At 48.4% G+C, this 23015-nt stretch overlaps 1 protein-coding gene across 1 annotated transcript in view; it reads left to right on the top strand.

The window, feature by feature from the left end:
* Window positions 1–23015, top strand: part of si:ch211-194b1.1 (WIZ zinc finger) — a 70473-nt gene that overhangs the window by 23616 nt on the left and 23842 nt on the right. The window contains exon 6 of the mRNA XM_042344623.1: window positions 17632–17850. Within this exon, the coding sequence (XP_042200557.1) occupies window positions 17632–17850 (219 nt within the window). The remainder of the gene's footprint in view (window positions 1–17631; window positions 17851–23015) is intronic.

Below are 23015 nucleotides of genomic sequence, written 5' to 3'. Positions count from 1 at the left end.
CAACAACGACTTGGGCTATTATAGCGCCCTTCACGCAGGGCAATGTCTCGGAGCACTTACAGTGGCGGGCCTGACCCCGGGATGAGGGAGAGGAAGGGGGAAGTGACCATAAGCACTGTCGAAGAGGAAACTCTTTAGTCGCGTTCTAAAAGAGTGGAAGGAGGGCACAAGGCGGAGGGATTGAGGGAGAGAGGTCTTGTGGCTGAAAGCGGAGGGGACAAGGGATAAGCAGCACGGAAGGAGGCTCATCGAATCTAAATCGGCTCCGTCCTGCTCCACGTCCCCCGACCCAACCGCCCCACCGTTGGCGGGAGAGCCTTCAGCCACTCTACCCCCAACCTCTGGCAATCCATCCCCCAATCACTCCGCCTCGCCCCCTCCTTAGCCTCCTTCAAGTCCCGCCTCAAGACCCTCCTCTGCGACCATGCCATCGGCCGCCCCCCTTCCCCTTCCCTCCCTTCTCCCCACCCCCACCCCCGCCCCTGACCCCAGCTCGGGTCTGAAATGCTGTACATTGTCCAGCGCCTTGGGACGTCCTCCCGACGTGAAAGGCGCTATACAAATGTGATCTTGTTGTTGTCAGCCTGGCTCAATCAGTAGCACTCTCACCTCTGAGTCAGAAGGTTGTGGGTTCCCCAATGTCAGGAATTTTATCTCACAGCCAAGGTTGACACTCGAATGCAGTGTTGGGGGAGTGTTAATAATAATAATCCTTGCATTTTATACAGTGCATTATCATGTCTTCGGGAATCTCAAAGCTCTTCACAGAATACGCTGTAAAGTGAATTGACTGTATTTTTTGTGGGCGAAATGCGACACCCACATAGTCGAGGATTGAGTGATCAAATAATCTTTTTAAAAAATGTATTTATTCTTTGAAGGGATTATTATGCCCAGAAAAGCAATCTGCCAATCAACTAACGACTGGATTCCTACTTACTGCTAGGTGAACAGACGCTCGTGTGTGGAGTAAGGAAACTTGCCCAATGAATAGCGCCCTTCACGTCGGAAAGACGTCCCAGGGCACTGGATAGCCAGGGCTTTTTTTGGACCCGAGTTGGGGTCAGATGGGGGTGGGGGTGGGAGGGTGGCCAAAGGCACGGCCGAAGAGAAGGTCTTTAGACGGGACTTGAAGGAGGCAAGAGAGGAGGTGAGGCGGAGGGATTGCGGGATAAAGTTCCAGAGTGTTGCAGCAGAGATGCTGAATGCCCGACCGCCAATGATGGGGCGGGAAGTGCGGGAGATCTGAAGCAGATATCCGAGCGGAGGGAGAGGCTGGGCCGATACGGGGTTAGGAGGTCGGAAAAGTAGGGGGGGAGCAAGACCATGGAGGGCAGTGGAGAACAAGGGTTTTGTACTTGATTCTCCGAGGAATGGGGAGCCAGTGAAGCTGGGCAAAAATGGGGTTGATCGGTCGAGCACGGTGCGGGGAAGGACACGAGCTGCAGCGTTCTAAATAATCTGCAGCTTGTGGAGGGAAGAGTTTGGAAGTCCAGTGAGCGGGCAGGTGGCGCACTCAAGCTGGATGTGACGAGAGCGTGGATCAGCGCCTTGGCGGCCTGTTGTGAGAGGCGGGCAATGTGGCGGAGGCGGTGGGCAAAGGCGGCACGAAGGTGGGGTTTGAAGGATAGCTGAGGGTCGGTGAGGCTTGGTGAGGTGCGGAGTGCAGCCGTGAATTGTGATAAGGTCGGCGGCTGAGGTGAGGAGCTGCTGTCGGGGAGCCAAGCAGGTGGGCTTCTGTCTTGTTAACGTTTAGCTGGAGGAAGTTGGTTCTCATCCAGCACTTGATGTCAGACAGACAATTAGTCAGGACATGAATGGTCCTGGAATCGAGGGTGGAGGCGTCGAGATAGAGTTGCGTACATCTTGATGCTAGAGCCTACTTAAATTGTGAATATGTGTGTGTGTGTGTGTTGAGAAGTACCAATTAAGTCATTTGGGTGATTTTGACAGCCTCGCCAGTAAAGGCACAATCAATAATCATCATATTTGCATTTGATATCGCGCTTCATCGCGTCTCCGAGACGTCTCGAAGCGCTTCACGGAATATTCTGTGAAGCAAACTGACTGCATGTTTTGTGAGCGAAACAGAGTCGTGGATTGAGTTTTTTTCTTACATTATCCCCGGAAAAGCGATCCGCCAATTGACCAACAAGCGGATTCCTATTCACTGCTAGGGAAACAGGTGCGAACGGAGTAAGGAAACTTGCCCAACATTTTGCCCTCCTCGGGAATCAAACCCAGGTCCTCTCACTCGCCAGCCAAGTCCTCTAAGCGCTAATCAAGGCACTCAACGGACTTCATAGACGCAACCAAACACACAGACCTGGAACCTATTTTGCATTCCCCAACACACACCTCACGTGGCGCAGATTGCCTATTGATAGCAATTGATAGGAAATAGACGGTTACACACCCTCCCTTGGGACCCATTAAACTGTAGGTGTGTGTGTGCTTCCACCAGATCGATTTCAAGGTTCTCACCCTCAGCTACAAATCTCGGCCCTCACATGTCCTTATCTGATCTTCTACCGTACTCCTATGTCTCACCCACCCCTCAGTAAACTTGGGCTTGCTCTATGTCCTCTGCTCTCCATGTTGGTGGACTTCCAGTTCCTCCCTCTCTACCCCTCGGTTTCATCCTCTCTTTCGACCATTTCCATTTCAACCCTCTCCATTTCAACCCTCTCTTTCTGACCTTAAGTCCTGGCTCTTTGAATGCTCCTATAGCTACCATCGCTTTCTTCCCTCCTGCTCAGCATCCAACCCCATCTTTGTGAAATGCTCCGAGTCCTTACCCTATGCCGCAAGTGACGGTGCGGGGGCTGGAAGAGAAGCCGTCAGTGGAGACAAAGTAGAGACGGTGGGAGAGGTAGGATTCGAACCAGGCAAGGGCTGGTCCGTGAAATTGAGCTGAGTGGAGAGGGGTGTAGGAGGATAGAAGGTCGACAATGTCGAAGGCAACAGAGAGGACGAGGAGGCAGAGCCCTAGTTGCAGATGTTCAGAATGATGTGAGTGACTGACCAGGGCTGTTTCTGTGCTGTGGGCAGTATGGAAACCTGATTGGAGGGGTTCAGAGAGGGAACGGCGCGAGAGGAAAGCGTGAAGTTAGAATGCGACGACTCGTTCCAGGGCATTTGGAGAGGAATGGGAGAATAATAATAATAATAATCCTTGCATTTGATATAGCGCTTTTCATGTCGGGAGGACGTCCCAAAGCGCTTCACAGAACACACTGTAAAGTGAATTGACTGTATATTTGTGGGCGAACGCGGCAGCCAATTGCGCACAGCAATGTCCCACAAACAGTCGTGGATTGAAAATGACCAATTTATTATTTTTTTTGGTTTTGGAGGGATTATTATTAGGCTCTGTGTGGAGTAAGGAAACTTGCCCAAGGTTTGGCCCTCTGCCTGGAATTGAACTCAGGTCTCTCGCTTGCAAAGCGAGTGCTCTAACCACTGAGCTACAGGACTCCACATGGAGATGAGGGAAATATCCTGTCGCACACCCTCCCTTGGGACCCATTAAACTGTAGGTGTGTATGTTCTTTGCAAAACCCTAATGGTTAGGGTAGTCCCAGATAGACGAGCAGTGGGAAAGTTTGCCGAACAGCGCTATCAATAGGCATCTATGCGGTTTTAACTGGTTGGACCCCAGCAGTTACCCCAACGCATACTCTGGGCTCCACAAGCCTTGGCTCTGTGCGCATTCCATTCCAACACGTTACCTCGGAGATTCCCATGTGTGGGTGGCATGTTTGGAATTCTCAGCTTAGTTTGGATACTCTTAACATAGAAAAAGGAGTAGCCCATTCAGCCCCTTGAGTTGTCCTGCCAGTCTTTAAGACCATGGCTGACCTGTTGCTCAATTCTAATTACCCGCCCTACAACAACAACAACAAGATTACATTTGTAGGGCGCCTTTCACGTCGGGAGGACGTCCCAAGGCGCTGGACAGTTGGGTCGGGACCTGAGCAGGGGGGGGGGAAATGGTCAGGGGGAGGGAGGGAGCGAGGAGCGGGGTAGAGAGGCGAGAGGGGAGCTGAAGGCACGGTCGAAGAGAAAGGTCTTGGGACCGGCCTTGAAGGAGGAAAGGGAGCCCAAGCTCCATCATCCCTCGATTCCCTGACCTAACAGCACGGTAGTGGGTCTCCTCGTGCGCCGGACGCCCAGCTGACCGGAAAAAGTAGAGACGTGCGCGTTCATTGCCCACACAACAAAACACAACACAGCACGCAGCCCATTCCCTTTACAGTGCGTCCCGCGAAGCGCTTTGAGAACGTCTCGGAAGGCTTGGAGAGGCGCCCGGGTGGGGTGGGGGGGCTCAAACGTCAGGGGTTATTGTTATGACTGCGACGTGTCCTCTGCGACGTGCCCGCGCGCTGGGAAACCCATTGAGGCGCAGTAGAGATGTGTGTGTGTGTGTGTGTGGTGTGATGTGTGTGATGTGTGTTATGTGTGTGATGTGTGTGGTGTGTGAATTGGGTCAAGTTGGGTGATCGCTCGCGCGGTGCTCCTCTGCTCTGGCCTGGCCGGCCTCGCCCGCCCGCGCGCGCTCCCGCTCCCTCTCCGGCGCTCGTTGCCGACCGCGCAGGCGCAGACTCCACGCTCGGCTCTGCCCCGCCCCTTCCTCGCCCCTCCCCCTCCCCCCCCGCGGCCCCTCCCCCCCCCCCACGCGCGGACTTGTCCGAGCCGCCTCTCTCTCTCTCGCGCGCGCGAGCGTACGTGCGTGCGTGCGCACACTCAACGCTCGCGCCACCACCCCACCAACCGCCTTCTCGCGCGGCCCGCGGGCCGGTCCGCGCATGCGCCGCGCGGCTCGCTCCCCTCCCTCCCCCCCCCCCCTCCCCTCCTAAGATGGCCGCCGCCGCCGCCGCCTGCAGCGCCCAGAGCGTCACAAAGGCCGAGGCTCCGCTCGCGGTCGAGATGGAGGAGCCGCTCGGTGGGAGCGACGGTAAGAGAGACAGACAGACAAGAGAGTGAGAGAGAGAGAGAGAGAGAGTGTGTGTGTGTGGGGCCGCGCTCTCTCTCTCTCTCTGTCTCTCTCTGTCTCCGGGCGGTGTGGGGGAGGGAGGCCGAGGCCGGTGTGCGAGGCCGGTCCCCCCCCCCCCCCCCTCGAGGGGGGGTGGCGGTTGGTGAGGGGACGGTTGTTAAACAATGTCTGCCCGGCTCCCCCCTCCTCACACCCCCCCTCCTCCTCCTCACACTCCTCACACTCCCCCCTCACCCTCACCTGCGCTTCCCCTCACAGACACATTCTCTCCCCCCCTCTCTGTGTGTGTGTGTGTGTGTGTCTCTCCTGCCCGTCCGCCCCGAGGGCCTCCCAACCAACCAACCATCCACACACAACACCATCCTCTCTCTCTCTCTCTCCCACACAGACTCTCTCTCCCCCCACCCCCACACACTCTCTGTGTGTGTGTGTGTGTTGTCTCCCTCTTTCCAGGGCCTCTAATGGTCCACACACACAACACAACCTCTCCACCCTCCCCCAACACACACACACACTCTCTCTCTCTTTCTCTCTCTCTGTGTGTGATACCCTCCCAACAACAACACACACACACACACTCTCTTTCTCTCTCTCTGTGTGTGATACCCTCCCAACAACAACACACACACACACACTCTCTTTCTCTCTCTCTGTGTGTGATACCCTCCCAACAACAACACACACACTCTCTCTCTCTTTCTCTCTCTCTGTGTGTGATACCCTCCCAACAACAACAACACACACACACACTCTCTCTCTTTCTCTGTCTCTCTTTCTGTGATACTCTCCCAACAATACACACACACACACACAACAGGAAGGAGAGAGGAGAGACAGTGGAGGGGGGGTGGGGGGTGTAGCAGAGGTTCCCCTTTAACAGCCAGTTTTCTATTGTTGGTAAAATAATGTTTCTTTTCTTTTTTTCAAAAACAATTGTTCCGTGTGGTTACACTACGCACCGCGTCCCTCCCCCCCCCCCCCCCCCCACTGCCACCAGTTCTCCCGTTAATAATCCTCGCCCTTTTTTTTTGCCTCAGCGCCGGTTAATGTCAAAATATTCTATCGGAGGAGGCTTCTCCCTCGCAGTCGGTTGCTGTCGACCTGTTTGCAGGCGGAGAGAGAGCAAAGTCCTGCAAACAGTCTTGAAGTGGACGGCCAATTGTTATCCAGAGAATTGTTGCTCGAGACTCTGGGGGGAAACTCCTTTTTTTTTAAAAAAAAACAAAATGGTATCATAAGATCGTTGATGTCCCTCACACAAGGCAGATGGGACTTAATGTCAGCGCCTTTGAAGATGCAGTGCTCCTCAGGGCTGTCAACGGCACCAGGGTCTTTTTGGTCAGTGTGGATGAAGGCCCATCGCCGCGCTTGAGAATCCAAACCAATTCTAGCCGCTTAGCATTTATACTTTGGGTAGTATCTCAAAGCGCTTAATGGCGCTCTGTGCCAAACTGGAAAGAATGGGGAGGTGATCGTAGAGAAAGGAAAGTCTTCAGGTTGATCTGAAGGCAGACAAGGTGGTGGGGAGGGGGGGGCATGGAGGAGGGATTCAGTCAGGATGTTCTGGAGGGTTGGGGCATGGAAGTACGGCTGCTGATGGTAGAGCGGCGGGGTCAAAGGATTACAGACGGCATGAGATTTTTGAACGCCGTGCGCACTCACCCCAGGGGCATTTGCCTTATTCAATCCAGGAAAGAACAAGACATAGGTCAGCAGGAGCCAAGTCTTGCGGAATCTAGAGTTGTGTGGGGGTATTATTGGAGTCGGACCAGCTATAACTGGTGCAAACACCGTCCCTCCAGATTCCTGCTGCTTCTCCAGCTAGGACCATCGTACCTGTTAGGATTTTGGCTTGTAGGGTTGTCATCAGGAGCCAAGTGGGAAGCATCCCAGCCCCCAGTCTGTCCCTCGCAACTCCTGCCGATTAGCCAGGTTGGCTGAGGTGTCATCTTCAGTGTCTTGGAGTACCTGGGATCTGTCCGGTTTCAGAACCAAGCTCACAATTACAGGATTGCCTTCCCGAGGTGAGAGCAGAAACTAGGAAGTCTCTGGTGAAGCATTGCCAACCATTCAGTGGAGTCCTGTAGCTTAGTGGTTAGAGAACCGGCTTTGCAAACGAGGGGATCTGGGTTCGATTCCTGGGCAGGACGAAACGTTACGCAAGTTTCCTTCCTCCTCACGCCTCTATTTACCGAGCAGTAAGTAGGAACCCAGTTGTTAGTCGATTGGCGGATCATTTTCCTTGGGGTAATGATCCCTTCAAAAAATAATAACAATAGTAATTTGTTAATCCACAACTGTTTGTGGGACACTGCTGTGGTGGAAGGGCAACTTGTGACTTGCCAGATACTTTGAGATGTTCTTGAGGTTCAAGTCCAAAGCTGTGAACTCCAGGTTGACTTAGGTCCAGGTGTTCAGTGAGACGATTTGACGGAATAGCATGCTGGTCGCAAAGTGACTCAAGGTGTTAAGTAACGGGTCACTGTCGACCTTCCCTGCAGCCTTTTTACTTCAAGTCCACCCTGTTGCCTTGTCACAGGAAGAAGGAAACCCCTCTACTGTAAGCTCAGGAGCCCAGAACCACAAAGGAGAAATGTCTGAGCCGACGTCTTATTCATCACAAGCATTGGAGTCCTGTAGCTCAGTGGTTAGAGCACTCGCCTGGGCAGCGAGAGACTTGGGTTTGATTCCCGGTAGGGAGAAACGTTAGGCAAGTTTCCTTACTCCACACACCTCTTTACCGAGCAGTAAGTAGGAACCCGGTTGTTCCTACAAGTCGATTGGTGGATCGCTTTTCCAGAGGTAATAATTCCTTTTAAAAAAATAATGATTTGGTCACTCAATCCACGACTGTTTGTAAGTCAGTGAGCGCAATTGGCTGCTGACTTTCGCCCACAAGACGGAGTGACTACACTTCACAATATATTCTGTGAAACGTTTTAAGACGTCTTAAAGACGTGATAAGGCACTGTATCAAATGCAAGGATTGTTATTATTACCAATTGAAACAGAACTTCCTCGTATCTTCCAATCAATACCTTCTCGCTCAGGAAAGTCATATTACCGCACTTTGGGGCACCGCACCCCCCCACCCAATCATGTTCCACTGAGTGGACGGTGTTCAAGATGGTGGATGCAGTCCTGAGATCCTGAAGTGATATGCATCGCATCACCAGCAAACAGAATTGGCCCTGAATTTTTTTTATATCAGAAATGCTCGGAACAGACACAGACGGTCCGTGACTCTCGCTCGTATCCAATACGCCGGCTAGGATGGGCGACAGTGGGTGGTCTTGGCTTTTGAGAGGGTTAGTCTCCATGGCGGAGATGGATTACACAAACCAGGTAAAATCCAACATTTGACCGCATTCTCCCATAGCTTCGAGCTGCTTCATGGGACACCTTTGTCAGGATGGGCTCTAGACTCACGTCAGCATGATTGAAAATCCTACCTTGAACCCCCAGTTAGAGGTGAGAGTGTTACCAACTGACCCCCACTGATAATTTTGTAACGTGTCAGGGCATATAATAATAATAATGCTTGCATTCGATACAGGGCCTTATCACGACTTTCAAGACATCTCAAGGTGCTTTACAGAATATACTGTAAAGTGAATTGACTATATATTTTGTGGGCGAAACGTGGCAGTCAATTGCGCACAGCAGTGGTCCCACAAACAAGTGGTGGATTGAGTGACCGCATTTTTTTTTAAAAGGGATATTTGTCATATTTGCAGTTGTAAAATGGTTCTTTTATTCGTCCGAACAATTTGGTTGTTTTCACTTGAGGTGCAATAAGAGTTTTTTTTTTATTGAAGCTTGGCGAAGGGGAGGATTTTTATTTTTAAAACCCGAGAAACGTAGCAACGGACTTTTCAACGAATATGCTGGATTTTATATGAGTTGCTTAATGTGTAACCGATCGTTTATGGGTTGGGTAATGGGTGGAGAGTAGGTCTACGGGAATCGGACAGTGAGTTTCACTCAAGAGTAAAGTGCGTAATTCAGAGAAAAGAGTTTGGAATTAAAATGCATGATTATGTTGAATTCCCTAGGGATTGCTCTTCTGTCTCCCTCTTTAAAGCATTCTGAGATGCCACCCCAGTTAAAGGCGTGAGATAATTGCTAGTTGTTGTTTGTGAGGTGTTACTAGCTCAAATAAGCTGCCACATTTGCCCGCACAACGTTGACGTCTGATCAATCCCACTTGTTCCATGTGTAAAATGCTGTATAAATGCAGCAATAATAATCCTTGCATTTGATATGGCGTCGTATCACGTCTTCAAGATGTCTCAAAAGTAAATTAATGTAAAACGAATCGACCGCATATGTTTGTGGGTGAAACGCGGCGTCCAATTGCGCACAGCAGTGGCCCACAGACAGTCGTGGTTTGAGTGACCAACTCATTTTTTAATTTTTTTTAAAGGGATTGTTGCCCCCAGAAAAGCGATTGTCGATCGACTAGCAACTGGGTTCCGACTTACCGCTTGGTGTACAGAGCCGCGCGCGCGCGCGTGTGTGGCGTGGTGTAAGGAAACTTGCTCTTATGTTTTGCCCTGCCCGGGAATCGAAGCCGCGTCCTCCCGCTTACGAGGCGAGTGCTCTAACCCACGGAGCTATAGGCCTCCAAATTTGAATCTTAATTATTTTATTGCATAATGCAAGTGCTGGTAATTAAAACGAACTTCCCTCGTCTGAAACCTCTTGGCTCTCCGTCAAGCACTCTGCTACGTGCTTTCTTTTGCCCTCCCTTCCTAATTTCAAAACCACACTGAGAAACGAACGTATTTTTAACTGTAAATCTTCCTCCCCCTTTTCGAGGATCCTCATAGTCTTTGCAACATTTTGAGAAGTTCAAATCGAAGGTACTTAGGTTAGTGCATGTTGTAAAAATGTTATTGCTGAGAGCCCTGAAGGTTTCAGCCACTAAATTGCTTTGGGACGTCGGGTGGTTTCGTCATACGCTCAATCTTCCCTTTACAGTGTGTCCTGTGAAGCGCTTTGAGGCATCTCAAAGACGTGATAAGGCGCTAAATCAAAAATGCAAGGATTATTAATGACACGATGCAGTTGGAATGCTGATGAGAATTGGTATTCAACCATAGAGCTGAACATTGTAAGTAATAAAGGCTCCTTTGTCTTGTCTGAGAGCTGGTAAGGACACATAGGGACAAGTTGAGACCCTACGTGTACATTTATTGAGGAAGTCCTGCTGTCAGTTAGTACCTTTTCTGAAAATGAAAGGAATTTATTAATTTTAACCTTTTTTCTCTCTGTTCCTCTTTTTAGTTGTGGAGGACAGAAAATATTTTTGTTTCACACGGCAAACAGAGTAGAGCTGGGCATTGTCCGTCCGAGCTGCCGTCCTTCACATGAAACGTTAGACTGAGGCCCCTTCTACCTGATTCAGGCGGAGGTTAAAGATCCTATGTTGCTATTCGAAAAGCGAAGGGTAGCGGGTTCGCCAACAAAACACAATTCATACCACTTTACAGTGTATCTTTCCTTAATAATTATCCTTCCAAAAAAAACAAAACAATAATAAATTGGTCATTTTCAACCCAAAACTGTTTGTGGGACGCTGCTGTGCGCAATTGGCTGCCGCGTTTGCCCACAAATATACAGTCAATTCACTTTACAGTCTATTCTGTGAAGCGCTTTGGGACGTCGAGAAGACGTGAAAAGCGCTATATCAAATGCAAGGATTATTATTATCTTGTGAAGTAAAGCACTTTTTCAGACGTCTCGATGACATGATAAAGCGCTATATACAATACAAGGATTATTTGCTTCGAGAGCTAACCTCGCTAACACGGGAAAACTACTGACTGCTAATTCAGGTCCGTCGCACTGTTTTGGCTGTCATTTCTTCCGGATGTTTACATACACAGCTCAAGGTTTCTAAGCTAATTAGTAACTGCAGCGTTTGAAGCGCTGGTGTGATCCCAAACGCCCTCCTGGAAAGCCCTGAAACAATCAGGGAACGTACTATTTGTCCAATAATATAACGAACAACTTGCATCTACATAGCGTCCTGGAGCGCTTGACAGTGGCGGAATCTGACAGCGAGCCGGGGGGAGAGGCGAGGGGAGCCTTAGTAGTATCGGCTAGTTAGGACGACCTCGGGTTCAATTGCAGCTCTAAGGTGAGTTAGCTGGTCTCAGCCAGGGTCATAGTGGGGTGCTCCTGATGTGAAGGGCTCTATACAAATGTAATTTGTTGTTGTTGTGGACTTCAGTGACTCTGGACTCTTGGTGGGAGGGGAGAACTTGACCAGATTCCAACGCCTAATCAGCTCAAACATCAAATACTCGGAGGTGAATAATAGTAATCCTTGCATTTGATATTGCGCCTTATCACGTCTTCGTGACGTTTCAAAGCGCTTCCACAGAATATACTGTAAAGTGCATTGACTGTTGACATAGGTTGAATTCCCCGCGTAGGAGGCAGGTAGATCGCAGTGATATTTATTGTCGGCTGTAGGTATATACGTTCTTTGTCTGAAAGGTAAATTCTTGAGGTTAGCTGGCTGAGGCAGGGTGCTCTTCCCTGTTAAGGAAAATGACAGTGGAATTAGCAAAATTTGCTATGGCATTTCCAAGTAGTTTACTAGTTAGAGCACTCACCTCGCAAGTGAGAGGACCTGGGTTCGAATCCCGAGTAGGATGAAATGTGAGGCAAGTTTCCTTACTCCACACGCCTCTATTTACCGAGCAATGAGGAAGAACCCAGTTCTTAGTCGATTGGCGGATTGCCTTTCTGGGGACAGTAATCCCTTCAAACAAAAAAAATTAAATGATTTGGTCACTCAATCCACGACTGTTTGTGGGGACGCTGCCGTGCGCAATCGGCTGCTGCATTTCTCCCATAAAATGCACAGTCAATTCACTTCACAGTATATTCTGCGAAGCGCTTTGAGAAGTCTCGAAAATGTAATCAGGCGCTGTGTCAAATGCAAGGGTTATGATTTGAACTGTGTGACCCGCTTGCCAGGTTTCTGGCTACCCTCGCCGCCAGATGTTGTTGTGTTGAGTAAGTGTGAGGATGTGGCTTTACTGCGAATGCTAAAATTGGGCTTTGTGGTGACGTGACAAGGTAGTGGTTGAGCTGACGTGAAAATTATATGAGGTAAAATTAGGTCAGCCCGTAATTGTGTATATTCTGATATTTCTGAAGCATCAACAACAGAATCCTGCTTTGATTTAAAATTCCATTACCTTGTAATATAATTTGTCCCATTGTTCGGGCGGCAGAGCTATTCCCTCGGGCCTAAGCAGCTAGTGCACAATGAAACAAACCAAGCTACTAATAATAATCTTCTACACGTCTCAAAGCGCTTCACGGAATCCACTGTAAAGTGAACGGACCCGTCTGTTTTGTGGGCGAAACGCGGCACAGCAGTGACCCACAAACAGTCGTGGATTGAAGTGACCAAATTATTATCATTTTTTGAAGGAAAGGTGATCGCCATTCGACCAAGAACTGGTTTGCTACTTACTGCTGGGGTAGACAGAGGCATGTGGAGTAAGGAAACTTGCCCAATATTTCGACCCACCCAGGAATCAAACGTATGCCCTCTCGCTTGCGAGGCAAGTGCTCTAACCACTACACTACAGCCTGAAACTCACTTCTCACTTCCCCGCCCCCCCGGTCAACGTCGCGCTCTGCCTCTTATCAAGCCCTCTGGGACTTGATAAGAGGCATCCCGCACGAAGGGCACTGTGTAAATGCAAGTAGATGTTCTCTGCCTTTCAAATTCTATCGCAATTTAACATTGCTGAGGGTTCTTTCTACATGAAAGGTCCCGGACAAGAGCAAGTTGTTCATGTCTAGTAAAGATGGAGACATCGACATGAACTGAGGGCTGGGATGAGTGAATTGTTGGAAGATGATTGGGGGGAGGGCCGTCCGTTGCAGACGCTGTGTGTATGTTGCATATTCTTTCAGATTTCGCCATATGGTCTTGCTATAAATTGGCCCCTCAGACACCATCTGGTTTTCAGTTTATATTGCACATTATTGTATAATTTACCCGATTGAAGTCTGGAATGAATGGATGGATACATTACGTTGTGTGGCAGATAGTGGCACTGAGCTTTAAGGATCAAGGTTTGAAATGGATATGTCCAAAACTTCAAGGTTTTTGTCTGACTCGTAGACTGATTGAATGAATGAATACATGTGTGAGCTGAGCTGCTGATTTTTATTTCACTTCCTCATCTGCATTTGGCCCCAGTCATCTGTTTTTCGAAGGCCATTTACTGCCTCAAAGGGATGCTTTTGGGCAGAGATGGTTCTTGAAATAACCTATTCAAAAAAAAAAAACCCTCGGCTGGCTTGCTGCCAGCATTGCACACCGCAGGAGGTAGGTAAAGTACTTTTATCAGATGTGTGCACTTTTCAAGGTATTTTATAAAGGCCTGTCACGTAGGAATGATCTGTGGTGTAATGATAATGAACTTCCAGATGCCATTACATAGGAACAGGAGGAGGTCATTCAGCACCTTGAGCCTGTTCCGCCATTCGATTAGATCATAGTTGATCTCCGCCTCAACTTCAATTACCCGCCTTTGTCCCCCTGATACCCCGACCTAACAAAATTCTATCCACCCCAGTCTTGAGACTGGGAATGGTTCCAGCCATAATCCACAGCCTTTTTAAGGGAAGAGGAGAATTCCAGATTTGCCTCTCTCGTTTTCAAAAATGTTTCTTAAAATCATGCTTGGGAAATGCTGCCTTTTTTTGGATTATTTGACGAGCTCAACACTTTTAATGTTGAGTTTGGCCGCTGCTTCCAAACATTTGTCGTGAAGGTCGTTAGTGTTAACTAAATGGGTGAAGTAATTCGAGGGCATTTTTTTCTCAGTGAAGCAAAAGGCTGACGCAGTAATGTCCTACTTCCGTATCTCTGCGTTATTGGTTGCTTCTCGAAGCGCTTTAGCATAGCTATCAAGTGTTCCAAGTGCAGTGACTGTCTTTGTAAACGAATACAGCAACGCCGAATGTGCACAGAAAAAATTCCACAGACAGTCGTGCAGTAAATGACCAGTTTACCTGGAGGTGGGTGAGGTGGGGGGGGGGAGATGTTAGCCAAGACGCCAGGATAATAAAATGTTAACGGAGCATCTGAAAATACAGATGAAATGCTATTTTTAAAATGTCATCCAAATAGTAATCCTTGCATCCCCCCTAACCCCTTATCGACAACACATTACATTGGTATGGGGCCTTTCACATCAGGAGTCCACACTCGAGCTGCTGGTTGGGATCAGGCGGGGTGGAGGGTAGGGAGGGTGCCCCCAAGTCACGGTCGAAGAGGAGGGTCTTAAGACAGGTCTTGAAGGAGGCAAGAGAGGGGGCGAGGCTTCACATCTTTGAGACGTCCCAAGTGCTTCACAGAATATACCGTAAAGTGAATTAATTGACTGTATATTTCGGGGGCTGAATCCTGAGTTAGTCGTCCCTTATCTATAGCTGATGTAAATGCACAATTGTTCTCCAAATCGGCGAGTGGTCCCACTCCCATATAATCTAATTGTCTAACGGGAAGTGTGCGTGTAGATTTTGTGCAAGTCTTGAATTCACCAGTGTTGGCCCTGCAGTCAGTGTGCTAATCCTCGGTCTCTAAAGTAATAAAAACAAGGGTTGGATTGTGCCAAGAAGCGGGGAAAAAAGATTATTTCCCCCCCACAGTTTTATTCCACTAGGATTCCTATAATAAAAATCTTCATTCCTAGATTTTACATACTGCATCAATATAGTTCTCAGTCTTTATTTTTAAACATAAATCAATGTTTTAAATCTGTTTTTCAGATACTTCTATTATTCCTTTGAACCTTTGCAGTAAAATTGCTTCCGTTTGCAAGTTTCTTATCTTTTAAAAAAAAAGTTTTCCGGATCGCTATTCTTGTAGAATATCCACAGTTAATTGTTAAAATAGTTTTCGCTCTGTGATTTCCTGTCTTGTGTTGTGTGCAGACAAGAATAGTATCTGGGTTACAGCTGCAGCTTCAGTGCATGAATTGTTACTGAGGGGAAAATTTGAAGGTGTGAATTAAAACTAGATGATACTAGAAGGTGGTGGGGTGGGGGGTGTGAAGACATACTACTAATAATAATCCTTGCATTTGATACAACTCCTTATCATGTCTTCGCGATGGTTCAAAGCACTTCACAGAATATATGGTAAAGTATACGTGGAGTCCTGTAGCTCAGTGGTTAGAGCACTCGCTTTGCAAGCGAGAGACCTGAGTTCAATCCCCGGCAGGTCAGGGCAAAACCTTGGGCAAGTTTCCTTACTCCACACAGAGCCTAATAATATTCCTTCCAAAACCAAAAACAATAATAAATTGGTCATTTTCAATCCACGACTGTTTGTGGGACATTGCTGTGCGCAGTTGGCTGCCGCGTTCGCCCACAAATATACAGTCACTTCACTTTACAGTGTGTTCTGTGAAGCGCTTTGGGACGTCCTCCCGATGCGAAAAGCGCTATATCAAATGCAAGGATTACTATTATTATTATAAGTAGATTGACTGTATATTTTGTGGGCGAAACGCAGCAACCAGTTGTGCACAGCAGTGTCGCACACTGGATTGTGTGGATTGAGTGATCAAAATATATATCTACTCAGAAAAGCGATCTGCCAATTGACTTAACAACCAGGTTCCTACTTATTGCTAGGTAAACAGGGCCTTGTGGAGTAAGGAAACTTGCCCAACGTTTCGCCCGGTCGGGAATCGAACCCAGGACCTCTCACTTACGAGGCAAGCGCTCTAATCACTAAGCTATAGGACTCGACTATCTTACTCAGTAGGGCGTTCCGCACCCCAGCAACTGGACCCTTTTACTCAGTACATTAACTTCTGCAGTTTGCTAGTGGATTGTAACCTTTGCACAGTTTATTTGGTCTTTCTGATCAATGCAGGTACACTGGGGAGTTTTTCATTGCACATAAAATTACTGTTGGTAATATTGAGCTAAATAACAGCGGGTGGTGCATAATGTGCCAGATGTCACGTAAAGTGGGCCTCTTTATGTCTGTCTCTCAGACTGTAGTTAGTGCAATCGTGATCCTCTTATATAATGGAAATGTAAAATAGTATTGTCGCAGGCTCACAACATTCTTCCATTCCAAGCGTAATGAAAGCCAAGATGTGGACTGACTTCCAAGTGGAATCCTGTCCGTGTAGGGGTTAGCAACAACAACAACAACAAGATTCCATTTATAAAGCGCCTTTCACGTCAGGAGGAAGTCCCAAGGCGCTGCACAGTTGGGTCATGACCCGAGCAGGGGGGAAATGGTCAGGGTGAGGGGAGGGAAGGGAGGGAGCGAGGAGGGGGGAAATGGTCAGGGTGAGGGGAGGGAAGGGAGGGAGCGAGGAGGGGGGAAATGGTCAGGGTGAGGGGAGGGAAGGGAGGGAGCGAGGAGGGGGAAGAGAGTCGAGAGGGGAGCTGAAGGCACGGTCAAAGAGAAAGGTTTTGAGACCGGCCTTGAAGGAGGAAAGGGAGGAAGCGGCGAAGGCACTGGGGGATGGAGTTCCAGAGCCTGGGGGCTGAGAGGCTGAAGGCCCGACCACCGATGGTAGGGCGGTTGGGGCGGGGGACGTGGAGCAGACCGGAGCCAGAGGAACGGAGGGTACGGGCAGGTAGGTAGGGGGATAGTAGGTCGGAGAGGGAGGAGGGAGCGAGGCCGTGAATGGCCTTGTAGGTGAGGATGAGGATCTTGAAATCAATCCTCTGGGGGATGGGGAGCCAGTGGAGGCGAGCGAGGGTGGGAGTGATGTGGTCCCGAAGCCTGGTGCGGGACAGTACACGAGCTGCAGAGTTCTGAGGATTCGTATCGAAAGCGAGTGGACTTGGGTTCGATTCCCGGGTGGGGCCAAACCTTAGGCAGGTTTACTCACTCCACACGCCTGTGTTCGCCTAGCAGTCGGTAGGAATCGATAAGTTGATCGGTGGATCGCTTTTCCGGGGCTAATAATACCTTCCAAGATTTTTATATTAAAAAAAATTGGGGTCACTCAATCCACGACTCTTTGTGGGACACTGCTGTGCGCAATTGGCTGCCACGTTTCGCCCACAAAATGTACAATCAATCCACTTTACAGTATATCCTGTGAAGCGCTGTGGGATGTCTCAAAGTCGTGATAAGGCGCTTTATTCAAATTCAAGAATTATTATTAAGCTGCATCTCAGCCGGAGCGTGAGTTGAGCTGTTCCGATTAATTTTCATATCCCTGGGCTACGGAGCACAGGCTTGTACAGGACTGCAAAAGCCTTATAATTAGTAGTTCTGATGCTTTTTTTAAACTACACTAATTGTCCCCCAACGGCGAGGTCGATATCTGGAAGGGAAATCGGTCGTTGACAGAACGTGAGAGCTTAGAAGTTGTGCTTTTGGGTTATTACTGAGGGAGTTGGAGGTGGAGAGGTTGTAGATTTTTTTCGCCCTTTCCCTGCTATCTGAGATTTGGTGCATTGTTGCCAATGGTAAATACATGGGAAAAGATTTGCCTTTTGTCCTGATTGAAATTCGGATGGTAAATCTTGTAAAGAAATAAGGAAAACAGTGCCTCAATTTTAATTAAATTGCTCTCACTATATATACTTTTTTTTCCCCCCCCTCTCTCTAGTGGTGGTAATCGATCCCGATGATGAAGAGGTGTCAACCCTGGAGTCGGAGTTGAGATCGGAACACATCTCTGGAAAGTCGGACCTCCAGGAGAAAAATGGATCGGTGACAGCGATTGACACTAACTCACAGGGGACTCCAGTCCATTCCAAGCCACAGTCTCTTCCTAAACCTGCCTCAGCTCCCCTCGGAGAGGAGCAGTCACTGCAGGCCAACAAACGTGAGTCTATAATACTAGTCCCTGAACCACAGGGGCAACAAAAACAATTATGATAATAGTCCTTCCATTTGATCTAATAATCATGATGATAATAATGCTTGCATTTGATCTAGTGCCTTATGTCTTCGAGACATCTCAAAGCGCTTCACAGGATACACTGTAAAGTGGAGCGACTGTATATTTTGTGCACGAAACGTGGCAACCAATTGCGCACAGCAGCGTCCACCAAACAGTCATGGATTGAGTGACCAGATTATTATTTTTAAAATAATTTTGAAGGGATTATCACCCCCGGAAAATAACTGTTTACCTAGCAGTAAATAGGAACCTGGCTATTAGTCGATTGGTGGATCACTTTTCCAGGGGTTAATAACACATTTTTAAAAAATAATAACTTGGTCACTTGATCCACAACTGTTTATGAGACACAGCTACGTGCAGTTAGCTGCCATATTTCGACTGCAAAATATACAATCAGTTCACTTTACAATTTACAATCAGTCCTGTGAAGCGCATTAACAAGTGATAAGGCACTACATCGGGTGCAAATGATTATTATTATTTGAATTCATCTCCAATCCTGATTAAATGGACGAAAGTCTTGATTCTTCAATTGATTGGAATGGTTCTGTGTAAAATGTGTTTGGGGCAATTCCGATGCATTTCCCAGGGAATGCAATTGAAGAGCACAAAACTGTCCATAATCTGGTAATGTTTCTTCAGAGGCTACAGGAGGACTGGATGAATAACACATGGGTTCAAAAAGCAAGTGCTTTGAGATTAAGGCTCATTAAGGGAGCGGAGAGGTTAGATTAACTCTTCAGATTTAGTCTGCCATACCATGCTAGACATGACCTGTTTGATGCTAAACTTGGATACGTGATTGGTATTGTGTTGGTTTAGAAGTTCCACTTTAGTAAAAACAACAACTCGCATTTATATAGTACCCTTTACGCGGGTAGAATCTCAAGCGCTTAATATCAAGTTGCCATATCAACCTGTCCGCTCACTCCGATCTGCAGGCCCTGGCCTGCAACACGTGCCCCATCCAGCCTCCCCCACCATCGGCGGTCAGGCCTTCATCCTCCCTGCCCCCACCGTTTGGAACACCATCCCACAGTCCCTCCGCCTCGCCCCCTACCTTGCCTCCTTCAAGACACATCTTAAGACCCTCTTCTTCGACCGTGCCATCGGCCACTCTCCTAACTCTACCCAACACTACCCTTTACCCTTCCTGATGCTTACCCCCTGCTCGGGTCGAAATCCCTGACTGTCCAGCGCCTTGGGACGTCTTCCTGATGTGAAAGGCGTTATACGAAGGTAATTTAATCGAGATGTGGTTTGAAGGATGCAAATACCTTTGAGAGAGGTCGGAGATGAGCGGGTTTAGCTACAAGGTTAGACCGTAAAATATTTAATTAGGTTAGAAGATCAGTCATGATCTTATTAATGGCGGGACAGACTCGAGGGGTCGAATGGCGTACTCCTACATCTTATGGTCTAATATAGATTTCGATGTCTCAACCGTGATAACGCACTATATCAAATGCAAGAATTATTGTTCTAAAATCTGGGATTTTTTCACTGAGACCATTTAGAGGTGTACGACATTCTGAAAGCGTTAAGTGCAGTTCCACTAGAGGGCATACATTTAAGGTTCTTCTCATAAAAACAAAGGGAGAGAGGGAGGTTAGGATCAATTATTTTCACACACGGGGGAGGAATGCTTTAACAAAAACTGTGGTTGAAGCAGAATCCATAAGAGCTGAAAGGAAATTTGAGAAATAAAAAGGGTGAGAAGGCAGATAGCTCTGTCAAACAGCTGGCTGGGAGCATAATAAATAATCCTTGCATTTGATATAAAAATTTATCTCATGAGGTTGAGACGACTCAAAAGCTTCCACAGAATTTCACCATTCGAGCCATTATGATTCACCTCAAAAAGACTGTATTTTGGGGGGTGAAACATGATATATGTATATATAAAAGGAACATAGGAACAGGAGTAGGCCATTCAGCCCCTTGAGTGTGTTCCATCACTCTATAAGCTTACGGCTGATCCGTATCTCAACTCCAATTACCCGCCTTTGCGCCATATCCCTTGATACCCCGACCTCACAAATCTGTGTCCATCTCAGTCTCAAAAATGTGAATGGATCCACAGCCATAATCCACAGGCTTTTGGGGGAGGGAGAAAGTTCCAGATTTCCATTACTCCGGGTGAAACACTGCTTCCTGATTTCACTCCTAAAATGGCCTCGTTCTAATTTTAAGACGATGCCGCCCCCCCTTGGCCTGGATACCCCCATCAGAAGCTGTAAAGGCTGAATCCTCCGCTGTACAATTCTACGTTGGTGAATTGTAAGTGTTTTCTTTAATAAAAACTGTTCCATTCTAAAGCGCTCACAGTCTGATCTCAGAAATTAACCCGGTGAACGTACTGCTGCCTCTTATTGCTACGCATGAATCTGCTTCTGTTCACAGAAACAGATGGTTCAGCTGCCTGCTTAGCTGATTAGAAAGGGTTATTATCTGAACTTGGAGCTTTGTTCTGGTAGCTCCATTGTTTCAGGGATTGATAAGCAACACCCAACAGATTCACATTTACACATCGCCTTTCACTTCAGGAGGATGTCACAAGCTGCTGGACAGGCAGAGATTTGGACCCGAGCTGGGGGGGAATCAGGAGACGTGGAGGGCAGGGTGGGTGGGGGTAATTATAATAATAATGATAATGATAATCCTTGCAATTGATATAGTGCCTTATCAGGTTGTCAAGATGTCTCAAAGAGCTTCACAGAATGTACTGTAAAGTATAGTGACTGTATTTTGTGGGTATGGGGGTGACCGAGGCCCGGTGGAAGAGGAGGGTCTTGAGACGGGCCTTGAAGGAGGCAAGGGAGGGAGTGAGGCGAAGGGACTGTGGGATGGAGTTCCAAAGGATGGGGGCAGAGTGTCTGAACTTCTGTTCCGACTGATAGACCAGCACTTGTGCAACATAGGAATTAGGAGCAGGAGTAGGCCATTCGACCCTTTGAGCCTTCCCCGCCATTCAATAAGATCATGGCTGATCTTCTAGCCTAACTCCTTCTGCCCGATTTATCCCCATATCCCTTAATCCCTCTATGCTTTAGATGTGGAGTATATGGATTTCGTAACTGGCTGTAAAGAAACCTGGATAAAATGATTGCTTTTGAAAGGTTGCACCCTGTGGAATTCCCATAGGAATTGACAGACGTTCCTTGATGATAAGCACATCCCCACTTATACAGCATTTTGTCCGATGCGCCTGCTATATTGAAAAGAATTTGATCATTATAGTGCCAAGGTCTACTGTCACCTTATGTAATGTGCCAGGGGAACAAGAAGCCCTCATGAGTCATATTTTTATCAATAATTGAACAGAGATGAAACCCGATGCAGAAGCTACTCCTTTTGTTCACTAACTTTATTTTTTATGTACAGTAAAACATTGAGTTCTCTTTGAGGAGGGATGTGCTTTCATGTATGAGCACTTGAGGTGGTAATCACTAATGGTTAACTCTAGCATGGGAACACAGTGCCCAGTCCTCACCATCGAGGTTATAGTTAGTAATATGGACGTATTGAAAGAACAGGACAGCCCAGCCTAACTCATTGGCAGGACCTGGAAGGGCAGTCCAGTCACTGGGGGTAGGGACTCAACCCACTCAGATTCTGTTTACCCTGCAAGCCAAAGCCCTAATGGGTAGAGTGGTGCGAGCTGGACAGACAACAACAACTTGGATTTATATAGCACCCTCCACGCCGGACGGAGTCTCAGAGCACTTCATAGTAACGGATCCAGGGACCGAGCCATGGGGGAGGTGGGGGGGAAGGTGACCAAAGGCGCGGTCGAAAAGAAAGTTCTTCAACAGAGACCTGAAAATAGGAAGAGAGGGGGTGAGGCGAAGGGAGTGAGGAAGGGAGTTCCAGAGCCTCGGGGCATAGTGACTGAAGGCACGGCCGCCGAGGGTGGAGCAGAGGACTCGGGGGACGAGGAGGAGGCCAGACCCGGAGGAACGAAGGCAACGGGTACTGTTTTGAGGAGAGAGGTCAGAAAGGTAGGGGGGAGCAGAGGAGTGCAGGGACTTGAATACAAGGGTGAGGATCTTGAAATCGATCCTCTCTGAGATAGGCAGCCGGTGCAGTCTGGCAAGGACTGGGGTGATCGGGGAGCTGACTTTTGTGAGGGTGAGAATGCGGGCGGCAGAGTTTTGAATGATTTGGATTTTATGGATGGTAGTGGAGGGGAGACCGGCGAGGAGGGCGTTAGAGTAGTCCAGCCGAGAGATGACAAAGGCACGGACCAGGGTTTCAGCAGCTTTTGGGGAGAGGTATTGGTGGAGACGGGCGATGCGTCGGAGGTGGAAGAAAGCAGTGCTGGTGAGGGATCGGATGTGGGGGAGGAAGGATAATTGGGGATCGAACCTGATGCCTAGGTTGCGTACGGGTTCGGAGAGTTTTAGAGGGAGGTTGGGTAGGTGGAGGAGGTGAGAGACGTCGACGAGAGCCAAAGAGTATGGCTTCCGTCTTGTCAACACTCAGCTGAAGGAAATTTGCGCTCATCCAGCCTGAGGTAGCGGGAAAGCTTGCCAAACAGCGATATCAATGGCAAGCTACGCGGTTTTAGCTGGTTAGACTCCCGCAGTTACCCCAACGCACACTCTGGACTCTTTCCCCCCCCCCCACCCACCCCCCAAGCCTTGGCTCTTGCCAACCTTCTGCATAATACTCTCCGGAATTAGGTAAGCAGGATGCATCCCTCCAGGGAGGGAGAAAGAGTGTGCATTGCATTTCAACAATCTATCTCCATGTGTCGGTGGGGTGCATTGAATTCTCAGCTTGGTCTGGATACTCTTAAGCACGGTGGTGGGTTTCCGCACGTGTCAGGCACCCAATGGATAAAAAAAAAGTGTTACCTACCTTGGCTTCCTACCCACCTTGTGATTAAGAACCACAAATTACCTTTGTATAGCGCCTTTCACATCAGGAAGACGTCCCAAGGCGCTGGACAGTCAGGAATTTCGACCCGAGCAGGGGGTAGGGATCAGGAGGGGTGGAGGGTAGTGTTGGGTTGGGTTAGGAGGGTGGCCGATGGCACGGTCGAAGAGGAGGGTCTTGAGACTCGTCTTGAAGGAGGCGAG

Source organism: Callorhinchus milii, unplaced genomic scaffold (genome assembly GCF_018977255.1).
Source record: "Callorhinchus milii isolate IMCB2004 unplaced genomic scaffold, IMCB_Cmil_1.0 Scaffold29, whole genome shotgun sequence".
Lineage (NCBI taxonomy): Eukaryota > Metazoa > Chordata > Chondrichthyes > Chimaeriformes > Callorhinchidae > Callorhinchus > Callorhinchus milii.
This window is presented reverse-complemented; position numbering and strand designations above follow the sequence as displayed.